The sequence below is a fragment of the Pelodiscus sinensis genome, chromosome 32 (genome assembly GCF_049634645.1).
Source record: "Pelodiscus sinensis isolate JC-2024 chromosome 32, ASM4963464v1, whole genome shotgun sequence".
NCBI classification, from domain to species: Eukaryota; Metazoa; Chordata; order Testudines; family Trionychidae; genus Pelodiscus; species Pelodiscus sinensis.
Window position 1 is genome coordinate 11111180 of NC_134742.1, and position 21315 is coordinate 11132494.

Below are 21315 nucleotides of genomic sequence, written 5' to 3' on the forward strand. Positions count from 1 at the left end.
TGCACCACCCGTAGAAACACAAAAACTCCGCTGATCAGCCGGGCAGCATGTGAATCTCTTCTGGGGCGCTTTGCTTACAGGGAACACTGTCCCCAGCTTTTTTCTCTCTGTGTCCTGCCCCCAGCATCCCATACAAACTCCACAGCCCCCCTGTGCCCAACCAGCTGGGCCAGCATTAGGGGTAGCAAGCAGGGCGACCACCCAGGGCTCCATGCCACGACAGGGCCTCTGCTTCAGCCGGAGTGTCAGGGCCAAGGGCCCTAGGTTTCAGCCCTGTGTGGTGGAGCTTTCGCTTTCTATGAGTCTAATGCTGCCCCCGCCCCCACCAGAAGACCCCATCAGTGTTCCCTGTAATCAGGGCACTTGGGCAGCACCTCCAGGAGAGAGTCAGGTGCCACCCAGCTGATTAGCAGAACACCCTCCGCCGGGTGTTTCTGTGGGTGGTGCACATACCTCGGTGCACATAAGAAAATTTATTCTGCACAGGGATGGGGGGAAAAATGCCACAGGCCCCTGATCCACAACTGCTGGCCCAGTGCCTCCGGGGCTGACCTCCGGCCCTGCCTTTCTCTTCCGCTGTCGCCCCTCTTCCCATCGGGGCGGGCCCGGGGGCAAGAGGGAACCTTTGGCACGAAGCCCCAGAGCTGTGCCCCTAGAGTGGCTCTCTCTTCGCCCCAGATTGAAGGGGACCACAGCGGGGGGTGGGGGGACGAACATGGGGGAGAGGCCAAACCTCCAGGATGGCTTTGCCTTGTGAGGCGGGGGGAGGTCTCCTGCGATCAAAGATCCTTTGGTGGGATAAAAGCTCCCAGCTCTGGGGTTGGTTTTTTTTTGGGGGGGGGGGGGGGGGAGAAGCTTGGAAATGAGCCTGGAGATATTTTGGGGGGGATCCTGGAGATTTTTTGGGGGTGAACCTGGAGATTTTGGTGGGGGGAGCCTGGAGATATTTGGGGGGGATCCTGGAGATTTTTTGGGGGTGAACCTGGAGATTTTGGTGGGGGGAGCCTGGAGATTTTTTGGGGGGGATCCTGGAGATTTTTTGGGGGTGAACCTGGAGATTTTGGTGGGGGGAGCCTGGAGATTTTTTGGGGGTGAACCTGGAGATTTTGGTGGGGGGAGCCTGGAGATATTTGGGGGGGATCCTGAAGATTTTTTGGGGGTGAACCTGGAGATTTTGGTGGGGGGAGCCTGGAGATTTTTTGGGGGTGAACCTGGAGATTTTGGTGGGGGGAGCCTGGAGATATTTTGGGGGGGATCCTGGAGATTTTTTGGGGGTGAACCTGGAGATTTTAGTGGGGGGAGCCTGGAGATATTTTGGGGGGGATCCTGGAGATTTTTTGGGGGTGAACCTGGAGATTTTAGTGGGGGGAGCCTGGAGATATTTTGGGGGGGGAGCCTGGAGACTTTTTTGAGGGGGGAACCTGGAGATTTTTGGTGGGGGGAGCCTGGCGATTTATTTTGGGGGGGAGCCTGGAGATTTTTAGGGGGGGTCCCCCTGGGCTGTCCCCACTAGAGGGCCCCCTGGTTCCAGCTGCTCCGTGTTTCTTCCTTCCACTCGCTGCTGCCTCCGGGGGAGGTTTCCTGGGCCAGACGGATGCAGCTGCAGTTCCGGGAGCCGGGGGCTTGAGCCGCTGCTGGCCGGGGGGGAGGCAGCGCTGCCCAGTGAGCGGAGCCTGCAGGTGACGGGGGCAGGGGCAGGGAAGGACGGTGCGGGGGGGGGGGGGGAGGAAGCGGTGCAAAGGCGCCCAGAAATCAGAGGCCCAAGTCTCCCAGGCAGAGGGGGGAGGAGACAGAAAAAAAGGGGGGGGGCGGAGCAAGAAGTGGGGAGAGCCTCCCCCCCCAAATCCCCCTGGGCAGGCAGATTTTCTTGGGGGCAAATTGAAGAAGGACAAGCCACTTCCTGGCCAATCGGGAGGGGGGGGGATGTGCTGCTTGGGGGGGGGCAGGGAATGGGGAATCCCCCCCCCCAAAAAAAAACCCAGCCCCTGTGATTTGGCTCTTTCCTCGCTTTTGCCTCGGGGAATCTTGTTCCTTGGCATGGGGGGGGGGGGGGGGGCTAGTCTTGCTGTGGGGGGAGGATGAGGCCAGGATTTTGACAGGGGTCCAAAAAGCCCTAGATCCATTCCTAGAGGTTGGATCCATCCACGGCCGTTCGCCAGGACGGGCAGGGGCGGTGCCCTCTGGTTGCCAGCTTTGGACAGTCTTCCCTCTGGCGGGTCAGCCTCGGTTGGGCGGACCCCTTTGGGAAGAGCACGTCCCTCGTGCTCCGTGGGTTCCCAGGGCTCTGCCCGGCCTCCGGTCTCGGCCCCTTTTTAGACCTGGCTCCTCGCCCAGGGGTTTGCAAACCGGGTGCTAGGAGAGGCAGGAAGCTGCCTTAACCCCCCTCCGCTGCACCGCTGCCTGGGGTAAGCGCCTCCCCCCCCCCCGTCCAAAGCCCCCGCCCACCCTCCAAAGCTCCCCTCCTCAGCCCCACCCCGCAGCCCCCGCTCCAGGCACATCACGGCAGGCCGTGGCCTCGACGATTTTCTTCAACTGGGTCCTGAGAAAAAAAGTTTTCCCCCCGAATCTAGTTAACTCCCTTAGCCAACGGTTCCTGGAAGCCCTGAAGGATTCGGGGTTTGATCCCCTCCCAACCGCCGGCTCAGGCGGGCCGTCCTTCCCCATGGTATTGACGCTGGCGCATCATACCGTGAGGTCTGAAGTCTACGCCGCGGGATCGGATGGCACCAGTCGCGGCTGTGGGGCTGAAAGACCCAGCGCCCAGCGCTCATCTTCTGTGGCAGACCCGGTGAAGCCAGTAAGCGGAGCCAGGGGGAAAATCCCCTTTTGTTAGCCCGGGATATTATGTGGGAGGCGCTGGCTGTTGTACCATGAAGCCACCAGCCTCACCCACCCCACTTCCTGCCCCCCCCCCCCGGTTCAAACCGTTACCCGGTTAAATGACTAAAACGATCTCATTTAACGGCTTCACCATTGGCAGGCAGGCACAGAGCAGTCGGGGTAGGGGTCCCGCCGGGGCTGTCATTCTGCTGCCTCTGTGGGGCAAAGACCCACCTGCCAGGAGCTATAGGGCTGCTTCTGGGATCCTGCCCTCTGTGGCTGGCCATCCACGGGGGTTTGGACCAGGCCCAGTGAACCCGGCGGTGGGCGACCGAGGCGAGTGAGCGGGGCGCACACGTGGGCCTCCTTCGTCTCCGTGGGGTCACAAGCCTGTCGCCACCAAGACGGTCCCCCTGCACGGGGCCATTTTCAGAGCCGTGCCTGCGTGCCCGGAATTTGCAGGCTGTGCCGATGGAACCGTCGCAACCCTTTGATTGGACGGACGCGGCACGCCCCTCCCTTCACGTGGCTTTATGTGCGTGTCACGTGAGTGAGGTCGGTAGGCAGAAAAACGACACGGACCGAAGCCAGCGGGATCTGGCAACCCAGTGCCCGAGGAACGATAAACAAAATGTCGCGTGGGCCACAGATAGAACCCAGCGGTTCTGCATGTGGCCTTCAGGTCTCCAGTTGCCCACCACTGGTTAACCAGTCACCCGGTGAATATTCTGGTAAGCCTAATGGTTCCCAGGTAACTAGTTCACCTTTCACATCCCTCAATGGGAACAGAGTACAGGCGGTCCTCAGCTTGCTGACATTTGATTTGCAATGAGCGGCACTTACGACATTTCTGAATTGACCCCCTCATTCAACTTACGATGTTGGTGTCGACTTTATGACGTACCGTCCCACAACACAGTGGGTTGCAGTTCCCATCCGTGTCCCCTGCAAGCTGGGAGCTTGTGCAGCCGCTCAGGAGAGATTCTAACGCAGTGCAGCTGATTAGCAGAGTGCTCACAGCTAGGTTTGTGTTTCTAGTGGTGGTGCACATCCGCACATGCTGTGGTGCACGTAACATTATTCCACACACGTGTGGAAAATATTAGCAGGAACACTGATTCCATGTTACAACATTTTGACACAATTTTCAAGAACCAATTATGTTGTAAATCCAAGGACTGCCTGTAGTTTAAAAAACTTTCTGAGAGAACACTTTTTTCCCACGGGAAAATGCCTTTTTTTTTTTACATCAAAATGTTCTGATGGAAACGCATCGATTTCTGCAAAGTTTCATTTTGAAATGCCTGTTTTTCTTTTCCCAAAGTTCATCTTGTTTTCTGCTCTGTGAAACAGAGTGTACCTTTTATAACCGCTCAAATCCAACCGGAACAATGCAGTCTTCTGGAGATGGAACATTTTGATTGCCCCGAAATGGGGGGATTTTTGGTTTTGGTTTCACTTCATGGGAAATTTGGCAGCTTTCTCTGTGAGGAAAGCTGATTTTGGAATCCGAGGATTTCCCTTGACTAGGGTTGCCAGGTGACCGGTATTTGCGGCTTCTGTCCGATTAAAAAAAAGTCTGTTTTTCTCGGATGGAAGGTTGTTTGGGACATTCTTCCCATGCCATGGTTGGGGATTTAAAGGCACCTTGAGTCTTTTCGTGTGTGTGTGATTGGGGTGTTTTTTTGTGCAGTTGGTTTTGTTTTGTTTTTTGCTCAACCAATTTTTTCCCCACCATGTTTGGTATTTTTTATGAAACTATCTGGCAACACTACCCATGACCAGGGCCGACTAAGGGGTGGGTGAGCCGGGGCGCCAACCGATGGGGGGTTCCTGATGGCATCTGTAAGGGGTGCACGGCGCCCCTTATAGCTGCCATCAGGTGCCATGTGCCCAGCTCCCGGCGAGCTGCAGTGGCCGCCCGGGGCGGGGGCCGTGTTAACCCCCACGGTGCTCTTCTCCCCACAGTTGCAGGGCCCTGCACAGCCAGGCACGGCCCGCCCGGGCTGTGCGCCAGCGGCGGTGGCTGGGCAGCGCATGTGCCGTGTACCTGCCTGCGCGCCCTTGGGGTGGGCTCGCGCATGCGCCGTGCGCCAGGAGGCAGGCCCGCACACCCCAGGGGGGGCAGGCTCGCGCTTGCATGGCCTGCCCAGGGACCAGGGTGCCAAACTGGCTCGGGCCGGCCCTGCCCTTGACCCTGAAACTCTGAGGCCTACAGTGCTTGAAATGGGACAGTGCCCTACCCTTCCCGAAACGGGAGAATTGCTGGTTTAAGGAACTGCCACCAGATTCTAAAGCAGCCAGTTGATTTCCAGGGTACTGAGTGCAGGGGTGGGTTTTTTTCTTTCAGGGGCTGGTGGCTTTTCCATGAGGCGTCGGCGCCTTTCTCCAGGGTGCAGCGGGCTGGCGGAGAGCTCTCCACAAGGACGCCATGCAGGAGAACTATGAAACGCTGATCTCTCTGGGTAAGGATTCACTCTCCCTCGCTTTGCGGAACTGATAGGTCTGAAGCAACATGAGAGTCGGGGGGTTTCTGCAGCTCAGCCCCCTAGACATCCCAGGAGAGACAAATGCTTAAAAATGAACCTGGATCATCTCCTTCGAACTGATCAACAGAATCGTCTCAAGCCTTAGAGACGGAAAGGATCTCCGACGCGCTGGCCGAAGGGAGCCACTTTCTGAGAGGTCGGAGGTCAGTGGAAAGTCATCGGTTCTGGAGCGGATCCTAGACTGTTTGTGGATTGGTCTCCTTTTGATGTGCGCTGTTCGTGCCAAGGGAAGGTTAGCTGGGAAGGCCGTTGTTTTAGCGTGGAAAAGAGGAGACTAAGCGGGGATAGGATAGAGGTCTATAAAATCATGAGTGGAGAAAGTGAATTAGGAAAAGTCGTTTATTTGTTCCCATAATATAAGAACCAGGGGCCACCAAATGAAATTAATGGGCAGCAGGTTTAAAACAAATAAAAGGAAGATCGTCGTCACCCAGCGCACAGTCAACTTGTGGAACTCCTTGCCGGAGGAGGTTATGAAGGCTAGGACTAGAACAGGGTTTAAAAGAGAACTAGATACATTCATGGAGGTTAGGTCTATCAATGACTATTAGCCAGGATGGGTAGGAATGGTGGCCCTAGCCTCTGTTTGTCTGGAAATGGGTGACAGGGTTGGGATCATGTGAGGGTTACCTGTTGTGATCCCTCCCTCTGGGGCACCTGGCCTTGGCCACTGTTGGCAGACAGGACACTGGGCTAGATGGGTCCCAGTGTGGTCCTTCGTATGTTCGTCTAATCGCCGTCTCTTCCGTTTCTCGTTAGCAGAAGAGATGGCCATCAGCATGCCGCGGATCACCGCCATGGCTGAGTCCCACCGCCGAGAGCTGGTGTCGGGTAAGTCCCTGCATGTTGGAGGCGAGGGGATGTGTGCAAAAGTGGTTAGCAACTCAGGAAAGAGGGGTCCCCAATTTGAGCCAACTCTCAAGGAGGCCTGAAAGCCCCGAGGAGAGCTGGGTTCATTTTTTCAGAGGAACTTTTTGTTTTAAGACAAACCCCACAGCCCAGCGACACCAAAGTGTGCTGCGAATCGGCGACTGTTGCGATCAACTAAAACCCGAAGGAGATTTGGCAAATCAAAGTATTGCAACCGCTTCCCAACTTTCCACTTCAGGGAGTTCTTTTTGTTTCAAAGGTTTCTGTTTTTTTAAGCAAACAAAGTGAGTCAGCAAAACAGTTTCAGGACAGTCAAAATCCAAACACAAGAGCTGGCCTTTGGTCAAAGCCTGACTAGCTCAGTCAATAGAGTATCCGACTTTTGAAAGGGATCTACAAGCTAAATAGGAGTCAACAGTGGGATGCTGTTGCGAAAAAAGCCAACGCGATTCTGGGAGGCATGAACAAGAGTGTGGTGAGCAAGTCAGGAGAAGTCATTCTTCCGCTCTACTCTGCGCTGGTTAGGCCTCAGTTGGAATATTGTGTCCAGTTCTGGGCATCGCATTTCAAGAAAGATGTGGAGAAATTGGAGACGGTCCAGAGAAGCGCAACAAGAATAATGAAAGGTCTAGAGAACATGAGCTATGACGGAAGACTGAAAGGATTGGGCTTGTTGGCTGTGTCTAGACTGGCCAGTTTTTCCAGAAAATCAGCCGCTTTCCCGGAAAAACTTGCCAGCTGTCTACACTGGCCGCTTGAATTTCCGCAAAAGCACTGACTTCCTACTGTAAGAAATCAGTGCTGTTCGCGGAAATACTATGCTGCTCCCGTTCGGGCAAAAGTCCTTTGTGCAAAACTTTTGCGCAAAAGGGCCAGTGTAGACAGCTCAGATTTGTTTTGCGCAAAAAAGCCCCGATGGCGAAAATGGCAATCGGGGCTTTTTTGCGGAAAAGCGCATCTAGATTGGCACAGATGCTTTTCTGCAAAAAGTGCTTTTGCGGAAAAGCGTCCATGCCAATGTAGATGCTCTTTTCCGAAAATGATTTTAACGGAAAACTTTTCCGTTAAAAGCATTTCCGGAAAATCATGCCAGTGTCGACGTTGCCGTTTAGTTTGGAAAGGAGAAGACTGAGAGGGGACATGATAGCGGTTTTCAAATATCTAAAAGGGTGTCACAAGGAGGAGGGAGACAAATTGTTCTCCTTGGTCTCTGAGGATAAGACAAGAAGCAATGGGCTTAAACTGCAGCAAGGGAGGTTTAGGTTGGACATAAGGAAAAACTTCCTGTCATGGTGGTTAAACACTGGAATGAATTGCCTAGGGAGGCTGTGGAAACTCCATCACTGGAGATATTTAAGGGCAGGTTAGACAGACACCTGTCAGGGATGGTCTAGATCAGGGCTACTCAACTTTGGAAGCCCCGGGGTCCACAATGATACTCACAGCACACACCGAGGGCTGCAACTTAAGTGTGGTTGCACAGACATGCAAATAGTTTCTTTCCCACTGATGGGCATGAATACAAAGCACTTCCCACAATGCCCCTGCAGTCCCCACACCTCCTCCCCGGAGGCTAGAAATGCCGACACCCTGTACCCGTCTGTTCCAGCCAGCCCGTCCCCTTGTGTCGTTCATTGCTCACCCCGCCTGGGAGAGGCCTCACTGTTGCGCAGTGTGTGCCCAGTGGAGGCCACGTTCAAAGGATCCACCCACGGGCCACGTGTTGAGCCCCGTGTAACCCAAACCGCACCGTGGGCTGCAAACACACAAGCTGGGGGCCGCTCGCAGCCCGTGGGTCATGTGTTGACCCTGGTCTAGACGGTGCTTGGTCCTGCCATGAGGGCAGGGGACCGGACTCGATGACTTCTCGAGGCCCCTTCTGGTCCTAGTGTTTTATGTTTCTATGGAAAGAAATTGTTGCATTTGACCCCAAATGTATTGGGGTTTTTTTCAGCTTTTCGATTGCTCCAAAATAAAAAAAATAAATAAAAAAGCAGTACATCATTTTTGGCTTGACCCAAAACAGTGGTTTTATTCCCTTCAATTTTTTGGAATGGCAGGTGGACCAAAACCTTTGTTATTCAGCCAGCCGACCTCTGCCCACCCAGGTCCCGTTAAAGTGTATCTGGTTGTGCTTTGCCTCGTTGGTTCTCTGCTACTGGCTGCTAATGAGATTTTGTGCTTGGACCATTTGCTGATCCACAGTGAAGGCATTTGCTCAGTTGAATCACTCAGGCTGAACCCCAATACATTGAAAACCCCAATACATTTCCAAAATCCCAGAGGGAGTCCGGTGGCTTTAATGCCACAGTGATAATCTGGAGCCTTGAAAAAATGAGCTAAAAAACAGATAATGGGTTTGTGTCATTTTCCCTTTGCATCTTTAAGTCCCATCTACCTAAGGTGTCAAATTCATGTTGTGGAGATGACCTACTCCCCTGCCGAATCATGGAGCATATACTGGAGTCAATCCATGTCTCTCGCTGTGTCTGTGCAGTGCCTGGCACAACGGGGCCCTGATCTCAGCTGGGGCAGGGCCTGTCTCTCGCTGTGTCTGTGCAGCACCCAGCACAACGGGGCCCTGATCTCAGCTGGGGCAGGGACTGTCTCTCACTGTGTCTGTGCAGCGCCCGGCACAACGGGGCCCTGATCTCAGCTGGGGCAGGGCCTGTCTCTCGCTGTGTCTGTGCAGCGCCCGGCACAACGGGGCCTTGATCTCAGCTGGGGCAGGGACTGTGTTTCACTGTGCTACTGTAATATAATCTGCCCACTGGATAAGTATCTCATCAGAACTTAATCTTGTTCTTTTCCCTCCAACCAGCGGGCTTCCCGATTTCAAAGCCTGACTTGCTGTCCTGGATGGAACGAGGGGAAGAGCCGTGGGTCCCGGATCTCCAGGCCCCCGAGGAAAGGGAAATCCCAAGAAGCAGCAGCCCAGGTGAGCAGGAGGAAAGCGAAGGAGAAAATCATGTAAGAACGAAATATGTCGACTGTGAGATTTTGGGGGCATGGAACCACCTCTCGCTGTGTGTCTGGGCAGCGCCTGGCACAACGGGGTCCTGATCTCAGCTGGGGCAGGGTCTGTCTCTCGCTGTGTGTCTGGGCAGCGCCTGGCACAACGGGGCCCTGATCTCAGCTGGGGCAGGGTCTGTCTCTCGCTGTGTCTGTGCAGCGCCCGGCACAACGGGGCCCTGATCTCAGCTGGGGCAGGGTCTGTCTCTCGCTGTGTCTGTGCAGCGCCCGGCACAACGGGGCCCTGATCTCAGCTGGGGCAGGGCCTGTCTCTCGCTGTGTCTGTGCAGCGCCCGGCACAACAGGGTCCTGATCTCAGCTGGGGCAGGGACTGTCTCTCGCTGTGTCTGTGCAGCGCCCGGCACAATGGGGCCCTGATCTCAGCTGGGGCAGGGCCTGTCTCTCGCTGTGTCTGTGCAGCGCCCGGCACAACAGGGTCCTGATCTCAGCTGGGGCAGGGCCTGTCTCTCGCTGTGTCTGTGCAGCGCCCGGCACAACGGGGCCCTGATCTCAGCTGGGGCAGGGTCTGTCTCTCGCTGTGTCTGTGCAGCGCCCGGCACAACAGGGCCCTGATCTCAGCTAGGGCAGGGCCTGTCTCTCGCTGTGTCTGTGCAGTGCCTGGCACAACGGGGTCCTGATCTCAGCTGGGGCAGGGCCTGTCTCTCTGTGTGTCTGTGCAGTGCCCGGCACAACGGGGCCCTGATCTCAGCTGGGGCAGGGCCTGTCTCTCGCTGTGTCTGTGCAGCGCCCGGCCCAACGGGGCCCTGATCTCACTGTGTTTCCCTAGGATCCCCCGCATTACATGATCTCCCAGCACAAGGAAGAGTGGTGATCCCTGCTGCACCCTTAGGTTTAGCATCTTTTCATCCCTGTGGCGACCGGCTGCGGAGGGGAGTCCCTCCTTTCTCTTGGCTCACCTCCTGGATTCTCTTTCCCAGCAGGCGAAGCCTCTAGAAGCGAGGAAGAAGAGGAGGAAGAGGAAGAAGAGGAGGAGGAGGAGGAAGACGAGGAGCAGCCACAGGGATCTCCCGGGAAAACAGAGCTGCCAGGGACATCCCCGGAGGAAAAGGAGGTTGAGAGTCCCAGCCCCGGGCCAGAGGGGAAACTCGAGATCCTGGAGGGGAAAACCCCAGAGAAACCCGCAGGCCAGACCGGAAACCTGAAGCCGCCGCCGGCTCCCGCGGGGGCCGACAAAGTGTTCCACTGCGCCGAGTGCGGGAAGACTTTCAGCCAGCGGTCCAACCTGATCCGGCACCAGCGCCTGCACGCCGCCGCCAAGCCCCACCCGTGCCCCGAGTGCGAGAAGAGCTTCAGCGAGCCGGCGGCCCTGGCCCGGCACCAGAAGTCCCACGCTGCCGGGAAGCCCTTCCGGTGCGGGGACTGCGGGAAGGGCTTCTCCTGGAGCTCCCACCTGGAGCGGCACCGGCGTGTCCACACCGGCGAGCGGCCCTACGCCTGCGAGGACTGCGGGAAGGGCTTCAGCGTCAGCTCCCACCTGGAGCGGCACCGGCGGGTCCACACGGGCGAGCGGCCCTACGCCTGCGAGGAGTGCGGGAAACGCTTCGCCGTCAGCTCCACCCTGGCCCAGCACCGCCGGGTCCACGCCGGCGACCGGCCCCACCGCTGCGGGGACTGCGGCAAGGCCTTTGGGCTGAGCGCCGCCCTGCTCGCCCACCAGCGCAAGCACCGGGGGGAGAAGCCGTTCCAGTGCCCCGAGTGCGGCAAGGCCTTCGGCTTCACCTCCCACCTGGAGCGGCACCGGCGCGTCCACACCGGCGAGCGGCCCTTCCAGTGCGACGACTGCGGCAAGCGCTTCAGCCGCAGCTCCCACCTCTACCGGCACCGGCGCGTCCACACCGGGGAGAAGCCGCGGAAATGCGCCGCCTGCGGGAAGAGCTACCACCTCAGCGCCGCCGCCTTGGCGGCGCCCGGCGGCAGCGGGAGGGACCCCACCAAATGTGCCGACTGTGGGCGCCGCCGCCCGCCCCCGCCACCGCCTCCTCCGCCGCCCGTGCCGGACCCCACCCCGGGCTGCGTGGACAAGCCCCACAAATGCCCCGAGTGCGGGAAGGGTTTTGGGCAGAGCTCCTCGCTGGTGAAGCACCAGCGGACCCACACGGGCGAGCGGCCCTTCCAGTGCGGCGAGTGCGGCAAACGCTTCGGCTGGTGCTCGGCCCTCATCAAGCACCGGCGCATCCACACCGGCGAGCGGCCCTACGCCTGCGGGGACTGCGGCAAGGCCTTCAGCGTCAGCTCCCACCTGGACCGGCACCAGCGGGTCCACGCCGGCGACCGGCCCCACCGCTGCGCCGAGTGCGGGAAAGGCTACGGCGAGCCGGCGGCCCTGGCCAAGCACCAGAAGTCCCACGCCGCCGGGAAGCCCTTCCAGTGCGGGGACTGCGGGAAGGGCTTCGCCTGGAGCTCCCACCTGGAGCGGCACCGGCGCGTCCACACCGGCGAGCGGCCCTACGCCTGCGGGGACTGCGGGAAGGGCTTCAGCGTCAGCTCCCACCTGGAGCGGCACCGGCGGGTCCACACGGGCGAGCGGCCCTACAAGTGCGAGGAGTGCGGGAAGGCCTTCGCCGTCAGCTCCACCCTGGCCCAGCACCAGCGGGTGCACTCCAGCGGCCGGCCCCACCGGTGCAAGGACTGCGGGAAGCGGTTCGCGGCGGGGGGCCAGCTGCTGGCCCACCAGCGGGCCCACCGGGGCGAGAAGCCCTACCCCTGCGGGGTCTGCGGCAAGAGCTTCGGCTTCGTCTCGCACCTGGAGCGGCACCGCCGCGTCCACACCGGCGAGAAGCCGTACATGTGCGCCGACTGCGGCAAGGCCTTCAGCCGCAGCTCCCACCGCAACCGCCACCAGCGCGCCCACGCCGCCGCCGCCGCCCAGGCCCGGCCCTTTAAGGGCGGGGCAGAGGGGGACAAAGGCTCCGCCCCCTCCAGCCCGGCCAAGCCACCCAGAGGCCCTGCTGCTGCCGCCGCTACCGCCGAGGCTGCCCTCTCCCTCCTGCCAGCCTGGTGGGGGGAAGGGGAAAGGAGGAGCAGCCACCCCCCGGCCTGGCCGGGGGAGGCCGCGACAGCAGCCGTGCCCTTCCCCCACGCGGCCGGGGGGCTGCGGGGATGGGGCATGAAAGCCTTCCCTGCCCCGGACATGGCTCCCGCCCCGTGGCGACTGGGGGATGGCGGCTCGGGCTGGGTGCCCGCCCTGCCGCAGGAAGCCTGGCCTCAGCTGCCACCCACTTCCTAACCCGCCGCTGGAGCGGTTTGCTTCGCTCCCCTCCCCAACACGGAGGGCCTCCTCTCTAGCCTGGTGGGTTCCCCAGGGCTGCTGCACCCTGCCGCTGTCCCGGCGCTCATCCAGCCGCCCCGCCGGGCAGGGATCTGGCCCAGCCGAGGAGAGAGTGTCTCCCACCGTGCACGCCCCCGCCCATCCCTGTCCCCCGGCCACCTCCCATGCAGCCCTTTAACTCGCCTGAGGGTGTGTCACCCAGCTCACCCCCTGAGCCAATGGGAACAGGAACCAGAGGGGAGGGGTGAGAATTAGCAGGGGAGGGGGGTGAATTAAGCATCTGGAGCCCAGAGGAGGAGGCGAGGCCCTCTTGTCGCTCAGACAGTCCGGGTGTCCATTGGACAGGCCCTGATGTCCAGGATTTTTAATCTGGGGGAGGGGAGAGGTGGCGCGGGGGTGGGGAAGAGGTGGAGAAGAGGGCAGGGCCTTAAGGAAAGAGGTTGGACAGGGTCTTGAAGGACGAGGCAGGACCCGGAGGCAGAGGCAACGAAGGGGCGGAGCCTTGGGGAAGAGGCGGACCAAGGGGCGGGGCTCAGCCTGGCAGGAAGGAAGATGCTCATCCCAGCGTTCCGTTGAGGGTCCCACTCACGTTGCTGCCCTGCGCCTGCGTTCCTTGTAAGCCGGGCATTTGTGCTGGGGAGGTTCCAGTGCCACCTGGCAGATTAGCAGAGCTGCACGCAGCAGGGGTTTGTGGTTTCGACAGGTGGTGCACATCCACACGGGCCTTGGTGCACAGAACAAAATGCATTCCCCGCACGGGTGGGAAAGATCGGCGGGGAACACTACCTTGCGTGTCACGTGTATACCGTTCCCCACCCCAATCCCGAGCGTCTCCTTTAAATGAGTCCCCGACAGCCTCCCAGCCTGAGCGGCGCATTTATGCTGTTCCCCCAACAGCATCCCTTGGCGTCACATTTGTGAATAATGAATTGAGTTATGGATTCAGGGGATGTTTCCTGGGAAAGTCCAGGATTTTCGCTGGCACCAACACTGACACATGAGCATGGGAGGCAGAGCCCAGCACTGGGGAAGGAAGGGAGACACGAAGCCCATTAGCATCATGAGTCAGGGGAGGGAGGCTGGAGGTGGGACACAGCACAGGTGAGAAGCTGAAAATATCTGGGGCAGCTAGTTGCTTCCCAATGCAGCTGCAGAAGGATTAAAGCGGGGGTGGGGAGGAAGGGGCATCTTCCCCGGGTTTCTCGAGGACAAACCTGACCTGATCTGACCTGACACTAGACCAGGTCGTATCAGAATCCAGGCCAGTGGCCTCCACTGAAGCTACAAACAGAAGTGGGGACAACAGAAATCCTGGCTGTCGCATCCCCACACATCCACTCGCACCAATGGGACAGAACTGGGATTGGAAACAGAGACTGTGCTGAAAGCTATTTCCTGTCTGGGGGAGCGACTGCCACAGCGAACATTAACAATATCCCGTAACTGGTTCCTTAACTCCCGCTCACCCCCAGATCCTGGGATTTCTTGGGGCTTGATCATTTGCTTTTAGAACTGGATTCATGTGTCTATCTCACCGGTTGCTTGCGATTTCCTTTTTAACTTATCAAGGGTCTTTGCGGTTTGGGGTGGCGGGGACCTAAGATCCGTCGCCTCGGATACTTTCCCTTGTAAATGCAGCCTCCTCGAACAGGATCAGTGCAGTCTGGGTGTATCATTTTATTTCCTGGTTTTCATTAGTTGTAATAAAATGCCACATTTCCAGCATTCCCAGAATCCCGAGTCCTCTGTTCTGGAGAAAAACCACCAGTCAAAATGAGCCTTAGGTGAGGTGTGGGGGGGGGTTCCCAAAAAGTCAAGATTGTGGATTCCTTGAGGCAGGAAGTGTCTGTCTTGTCTGTGTTTTGTACAGCACCAGCACAGCAGGGTCGTGCTCCACGACTGAGGCTCACAGACACTATGATAATACAAATAATCGATGGTATGAATTTGATTTCAGTTAGAGAAGGAGAAGAGTTGCACATGGAAAAATAAGTTCTTAATTCATTTGAGCTAAGCTTCTATTTTCACTCCTTCTTTTGGAAATTCAGAGTTAGGGTTGAGTTTTCTCCCCCATTTGGAGTTACTGAGATCAGAGTTAATTTTCTCCAGCAGAGGTGAACGTTAGGCGGTTTGCAGTTTCAGCGTGCAAAACATGATGCTTGACTCAAGTGATTCTCTGAGCCATGCAGATCTTTCACTATTCAGCTGCTTCTCATTAGTCTGTGCAATCGTTTTAAAGCTGTAGGGTTTTAATTGGCTGCCCTGGCTTTTCAACATGAAGGAGCAACATAGCTTGATGTTAACTCAGATACTTGCTTCCTACTGAGAATAGGGTACCATCTCCAACACCAGTGTAGGCATGAAGCATGTAAATCTGTATTTGTATGTATTTCCCTACAAATACTAACAGATTCATAGCTTCTGTGGCCTGACAGGTCCATGGTGATAATTTAATGTATGCCACAAGGCAGAGAATTCCCACAGAATAATTTTTAGAGCAGTGTTTCTCAACTAGTGGTACAAGTACCCTTAGGGCAGGGGAGTCCAAACTTTTTTCAAAGAGGGCCAGATTTGATTAAGTGAACATGCGTGAGGGCCGACCATTTTGTCTGACATTCTTTGAACCATTAAAATTAAATGCAAATTAACTATTTTATGCAAAGTTTATTGCAAACGGCATACTTTTCATTTCGTCACATGGATGACAAATCTAAACAGGTGTTAAATCACTCTGCCTTTCATATCTGAAGGCCAGATGAAAAAAAAAAAATCCAGGAAGCTGAAATATATGTCAGGAACATTGTAAAGTACATTACATATTATTGGTAATAAAGGTTGTCTGTCAACTTTTAAGTTCAAAAAATATGAACAGGAACATAACACCAAGTATACATGTTGTGTCCAAATATATTTATAACTGATTTAGACCAACTGACATTAACTGAGATTTTACAATGTATTCATCTCAATACATATGGATTCGTTGGGGGCCATAAAAGATAGATATTGCCAAATTACCTGTGGGGCCGTATTAAACCGGAACACAGGCTGCAATTGGCCCGCGGGCCGGACTTTGGACATGCCTGCCTTAGGGGGTACTCAAGATAAGTCTGGGGGGCACATTAACATCACTGAAATTTGGAGAAAACTGAATTTTTGTTGTAAGTTTTACAGCGTTTTATTATTTTTATACGTTTTACACCCAAAAATTTCATTGCCTGCCCGGCGACAATTAAGTTGTTTAAACAATTGTGTTTCAGTGGTAGAAAAAAAATGGTGTGTCTGAAAACTGTAGGTACTGGGGTACTTACAATTTTTCTAAAGGGGTACTTTATACAAAAAAGGTTGAGAAACACTGTTCTAGAACATAGATGGTAGAATAATTTAGGGGATTAATTTTGGGTCCTTCACTTTGTTTCCTACTAGTGCCCTCTATAAACATGAGGATACTCAGCCTGGGTGGCAAGGGGAGACTGAACCTGGGACATTTGTCTGGGTGGCAAGGGGAAACTGAACTTGCTGGTTTAATTTTGAGGGCGAGGGGGGGGAGAAATTGGTGAGCAGAAAACCTGACCGGAAGGAAAACTACTGAGGTTGGGCTAAAAAACAGCAAAGCGACGAGGAAACAGGACTAGACGCTGCTGTTTACGTGGGGGAGAACATGGAACGTTGGTGGGTGCGGACCTACGTGAAAACTGCTCGGATAAGGTCCGGCGGAGCACAGGCTGATTCGGTGGCGTCCGGCTCTGCGTTATATAAAGTCCCGGTGGGAGGGAGCGTGGGCCGAGTGAGGATGAGCGGACCAAGCGAAACGAGGCGGAATCTCCTGGCCACGGTGGGGGAGCGGCTGGTGGCTATTGGCCGAAGCGCGGCGGCGGCGGGACTCGAGCTGCTAGCGGCGCTGCGGGAGGAGGAAGCGGCGGTAGCGGGGGAACCCGGTAAGGCGCTGCAGACGGAGCACGTGGAAACGCGCGGGTCCTCACCGTTTAACACGGGATAGCGCCGAACCTGAAACCGGAGCGGGAAGGGGAAGGGTGCAGGGCGCAGCCCAGGTAATGGACGGGGCTTAGCGGAAAACGGGAGGCTCCTTGCGCGTTGGGAGTGTGGAGGAACTTGCATGGTCCAGATCGCTGTGGGCGATTCAAGGGGAACGTGGTGTGGTAGGTAGCTACTGGTTTTCTATGTGGAACTTGCATTCTTCTTCTCTTCAGGATAATTTTGACTTGCCCTGTTGGATTTGGGTTTTCTTCAGCACTTTCTCCCTTGGGTTTTTGGGGGCTACTTTGTGTTTGGGATCTGCTCTGAATCCTGGGGCTGGAAGAAACCTCAGGAAGTCAGCGAGTCAAGCCCCCTGCCCAAAGCAGGCCCAGCCCCAACTCAATCATCCCAGCCAGGGCGTTGTCAAGCTGACACTTAAACTCTAGAATGGAGATTTCACCACCTCCTGAGGGAACCTGCCCCAGAACTTCACCACCCTCCTAGTGCAATAGTCTTTTCCTAGGCCTCCCCCACTGCAACTTGAGACAGTTGCTCCTTGCTCTGTTTCTGATCCTTTTTCCCCCCTTTTAGTTTACTTTTGAGTGCCTGTAAAACAGAGAAGGGGAAACTTTTTTGGGTCAGAGACTGCTGACCCGCAGAAAAATCAGTCGGGGGCTGCACACAAGTGAGACGCGCCTTACTGAGAAGGAGAAAGACATTTCCCCTTGCACACCAGAGCCTACGGGGGCCTAGGCTAGTAGATCTTGTGTGCTCCAGCCTGGTGGGTAGTAGGGGGCTGGAGTACAAGTATGCACTCCCCAGTGTGAAGCCTTGGAGGCTGGATCCAGGCAAGCCGGGGGCTGCATCTGACCCCAGCACCTGAGGTTCCCCACCTCTGCTATAAAAGCTGTTTTTTTCCCCCCCCCCTGTTGTTTTGTAAAGAGAACCCCATATCTTTCTGCCCCTAGGAATTTGCTACCTTGGTGGTGTCGCATTATAGTACATTTTGGGCCCTAAATAAAAATTTATTCAATATATATATTCTGGGACTTATGGTTTTGAGCTGGGGGTTGGGGACCAAGAGCTGTTGTAGATTAGTATGGTTGGTGGTCAGGAGTTCAGTCTACTTTTGCTTTGTAGATGTTGGTTGGCTTGTTTATAACTACGGTATTTGGTGTTCTAAAACAGGCTTCTGATCTAAATGGGCCGTGAGTGACCCTACCTAGTATACAGAACTTTTTTTGTATGAAGAAAGTGAAGTTGTCTAGGAGAATGAGGAGACATTAGCAGCTCAACATCTAATCCTTGAGCATCATGAGATTTGCTCTGTAGTGGTTGCTTCTTAATGGCTTTGGCTGCTGTTATGAGTCTTGTTTTGATTGCTGTGGATTCTCTAACAAGTGTCTGTGTTTGAGTTTCCTTGTAGCCCCGGGATCTGTGAAACAGGAAGATGATAAAAGCAAGACAGAAGAGGAACCTATCCCAGTAACCACTCCTGCACTCAAGCAAAGGGAGCAGGTGTTTGCCTTGGAGGCTCCTTTTACCATGCAGCAGGACAGGAATCAAGAGACGGGCATGTTAGCAGTAGGTGCGAGCAGCAAACATCCTCCTCCCCTCCCCATCCCTGAAGCTTGTGCTGTTTAAAGGGGCTTAGATTAATTGAAGCAGGAAGAGAGAGTGCAGCTATTACTGTATGCTGAAAACAAAGTGAGAACCCTCCATCTGTATTCCAGTAGTCCTTAGAGTGTCTGATTAGGACCGTGATAGAAATGTAGCCGTGTTAGTCTGGGGTAGCTGAAGCAAAATGCAGGACAATGTAGCACTTTAAAGACTAACAAGATGGTTTATTAGATGATTAGGACCCTTTGCTAATTGCTGTATGAACAACAAAGATGGTTCCTGCTTTAAGATGCTTTCAAATTGTGTAGACAAGGTGGCTACGTCTACACTGGCACCCTTTTTCGGAAATGCTTAAAATGGAAAACTTTTCCATTATAAGCATTTTCGGAAAAAGCGCATCTACATTGGCAGGATGCTTTTCCGGAAAAGCACTTTCTGCGGAAAAGCGTCCGTGCTAATGTAGACACACTTTTCTGCAAAAAAGCCCCAATCGCCATTTTCGCGATTGGGGCTTTTTTGCAGAAAAGAAATCTGTGCTGTCTACACTGGCCCTCTTCCGGAACAGTTTTCTGGAAAAGGACTTTTTGCCTGAACGGGAGCAGCATAGTTTTTCCGGAAAAAAACACTGATGATTTTACATTAGATCGTCAGTGCTTTTCCGGAAATTCAAGGGGCCAGTGTAGACAGCTGGCAAGTTATTCCGGAAAAGCGGCTGATTTTCTGGAATAAGTGGCCAGTGTAGACACAGCCGGTGGGTACCTGGGTGAAAAGGGATGAGAAGAAGTGAGTATAAACTGATTATTATCCTCATGGGCCAGAACACCTTGCCAAACTACTTCTCCCCATGAAGCACTAGTTTTCTATCATTGGAGTCCTTTGCTGTGATGCACAGTGGGAAAAGTAGCTTGGCTTATAGAGGCAAATGGGAACATGAGAACTGCAGCACAATTCCCATGAGGCACAGGCAATATTTCTAAATCAAAACAGCTTGGTTCTTTATTAGTCAAAATCTTGAAGGAGGGAAGAGTCCATTTTCCAATGAGCTCTATAAGTGTCTTTTCTTTTAGAGAGCAGTAACTTATTTTTGGCATGGAGGAGAATTTGTTCTATTAGAGGTGTGTGTTCTTTCTTTTGTTTAGAAACCATTGTGAAAAACCAGGAGGTGATGAGGTCGTTGATGGCGGAGCTGGTGAAAAGCATGGGTGCTGTGGAACGCAGGATCCGCAACATAGAACAAGAGATGGGGCTGATCACTAAATTCACCCAGGAGCTAAATGAATTGGGTGAAGACAGCTGGACTTGAAAGTGCTCACGACTTGCTTTGGGTCAGGCACAAAACTAACTGTCCTGTTCCACATTTCACAATAGTCAGTCTCTGATACAATATTTCTTCATTGACTCTTCAGTCCTGTTTGGGATGGGGTTTTGTGATGCTTCTAGGGCAGTTAACCATCCAACTACCATTTAGATAATATGGGAGTGAAGCAGTAAAGAGTTTTTTTGTTTGTTTGTTTTTTTTCAAAAGCACTTACCTTCTACAGATCTGTTGATTCCTTTCTATAAGCCACGTGCAGGTTTCAGAAACTCCAGTCTCCACAAGCATGTAGTCTTTAAGCTGTAGAGCTTTGCAGTTGGCTGCTACTACTTTCCCCTAGTTGCCAAGATGTTAGACAGGTTCCCTAACACCTCTTGTCTGCAATGCAAAGCCATTCCTAACTGGGTAGATTATTCTTCCCCTCACACTGGTATCCACTGGTCTGGTCTCTTGGAATGCTGCCTTTATCCTGATGCATAATTTATAAAAGACGGGCTGCATTAAAAGAACAAATACACTTTTCATCAAATGCTGGTTTTGGTTGCATTTGTAATAAGGAACCCTTTAGTCTCATCAGTAACAACACTAGAAATTTGGGCATGTTCCATCTCCGTCCAGCACTTTCATATTTGCCTAAAGATTTCTATAGAGGGATCACTGAACATAAAGCACAGACTCTTTAAATCTTTATTTGATTGGGGGCTCTGTAGGGGTTTGTGTTCAGGCTTGGAAGGCTGATACTCCTGAAAGGTTTATGGAGGTGAAATATTCAACTTTTGGATTGAAAGAATGCCACTTATTCCTCTGTTTTGACAGTAAATTAGTTTGAACAGCTTTGCATATAGCAGTGTAATATTCTTTTACTGCTACTACATGTTCTACTCTGTATTTCCCCTAAAATCTATACTGTCTGGTAACCAACTCTGCATGTATTTCCACTAATATTTACACTTCCTGATAACTAGCATTTGACTGGCTAAAATTCCTTGGTCAATCACTGCTTTGGGGAATTTGTGAAACATGCTAATCCACTGTTAGGTCAATGACAGAAAGAGTTAGTTAATTTAAAACAATAAAATGTATGTGAAAGACTGCTTTATCAGTAATCCATATTGAATGAGGTCTAGTGACACAGATCAGCTGGTGTAAATTTATGTGGCTTAATATATAGCTCTTGTACTAGCTGAAAGAGCTTTACTAGTATCTTAAGAATGCATACTTTAAAAAAAAAAAACTGACTTGGTTCAGACCAAAGCCCCAAGTTTCTGCTTTCTCTAAGAGAAAGTTTGGGATGTGTGAATCTGAAAGGGGCCTGAAGTGTTCTTGCCTGTCAGAGAAGTCTGCAGTCTTCTAGCTATCTGAATGTATTTATTCCCATTCTGATGCTTTTTGGACAGAAAGCGATCTTTGTTTCACATGTGCAAAACTCAACTGGATTAAGAGAACATTCACTGCACCATGATAGATGTTCAACCGATGGAAAAAATGGAATCATTTGTGATTTCTCTTGTGTGCTTCATATCTGCAAAATAGGTTCTTCTGCTCTGCAGTTTCTACAAGCAGGTAGTAATCCCACTGCCATTGAGTGGGGAAGAGTTTGGGTAGAAATAATGACAGCAATTGGTGTATGTGACACTTAAGATCTTTCCTGCTTGAAAGCGAAGGTGGGAGCTGTTCATGTGTGTGAATTTAAACCAATATAGTTAAATTGATTAAATCCATGGTGGAGATTTTTACTCCAGAATAAGTGTCTTCTCTAGCAGCTACGTTGGTATCATTACATTGGTGTAACTTCCTTTCCAGACAAACCTTAAGGCTAAAAGTCCTGCTAATCATACCTGCTGAAAATTGCTTTTTAAAAA

At 53.6% G+C, this 21315-nt stretch overlaps 1 protein-coding gene across 8 annotated transcripts; it reads left to right on the forward strand.

The window, feature by feature from the left end:
• Nucleotides 1-1557: 1557 nt before the first annotated feature.
• Nucleotides 1558-20547, forward strand: LOC102444043 (uncharacterized). Of its 8 annotated transcripts, none has more exons than XM_075913876.1 (7): nt 1558-1679; nt 5171-5285; nt 6129-6200; nt 9061-9177; nt 10190-16478; nt 17934-18106; nt 19278-20547. In XM_075913876.1, exons 2-5 carry the CDS (start codon nt 5252-5254, stop codon nt 12496-12498), a joined length of 2532 nt encoding a protein of 843 aa, XP_075769991.1. In that variant the 5' UTR covers nt 1558-1679; nt 5171-5251; the 3' UTR covers nt 12499-16478; nt 17934-18106; nt 19278-20547. The 8 variants fall into 8 exon arrangements, with proteins under 8 accessions (XP_075769991.1, XP_075769989.1, XP_075769992.1 ...); XM_075913874.1 differs by having other exon boundaries at nt 17945-18106; XM_075913877.1 differs by having other exon boundaries at nt 10193-16478; nt 17945-18106.
• The last annotated feature ends 768 nt before the right edge of the window (nt 20548-21315 follow it).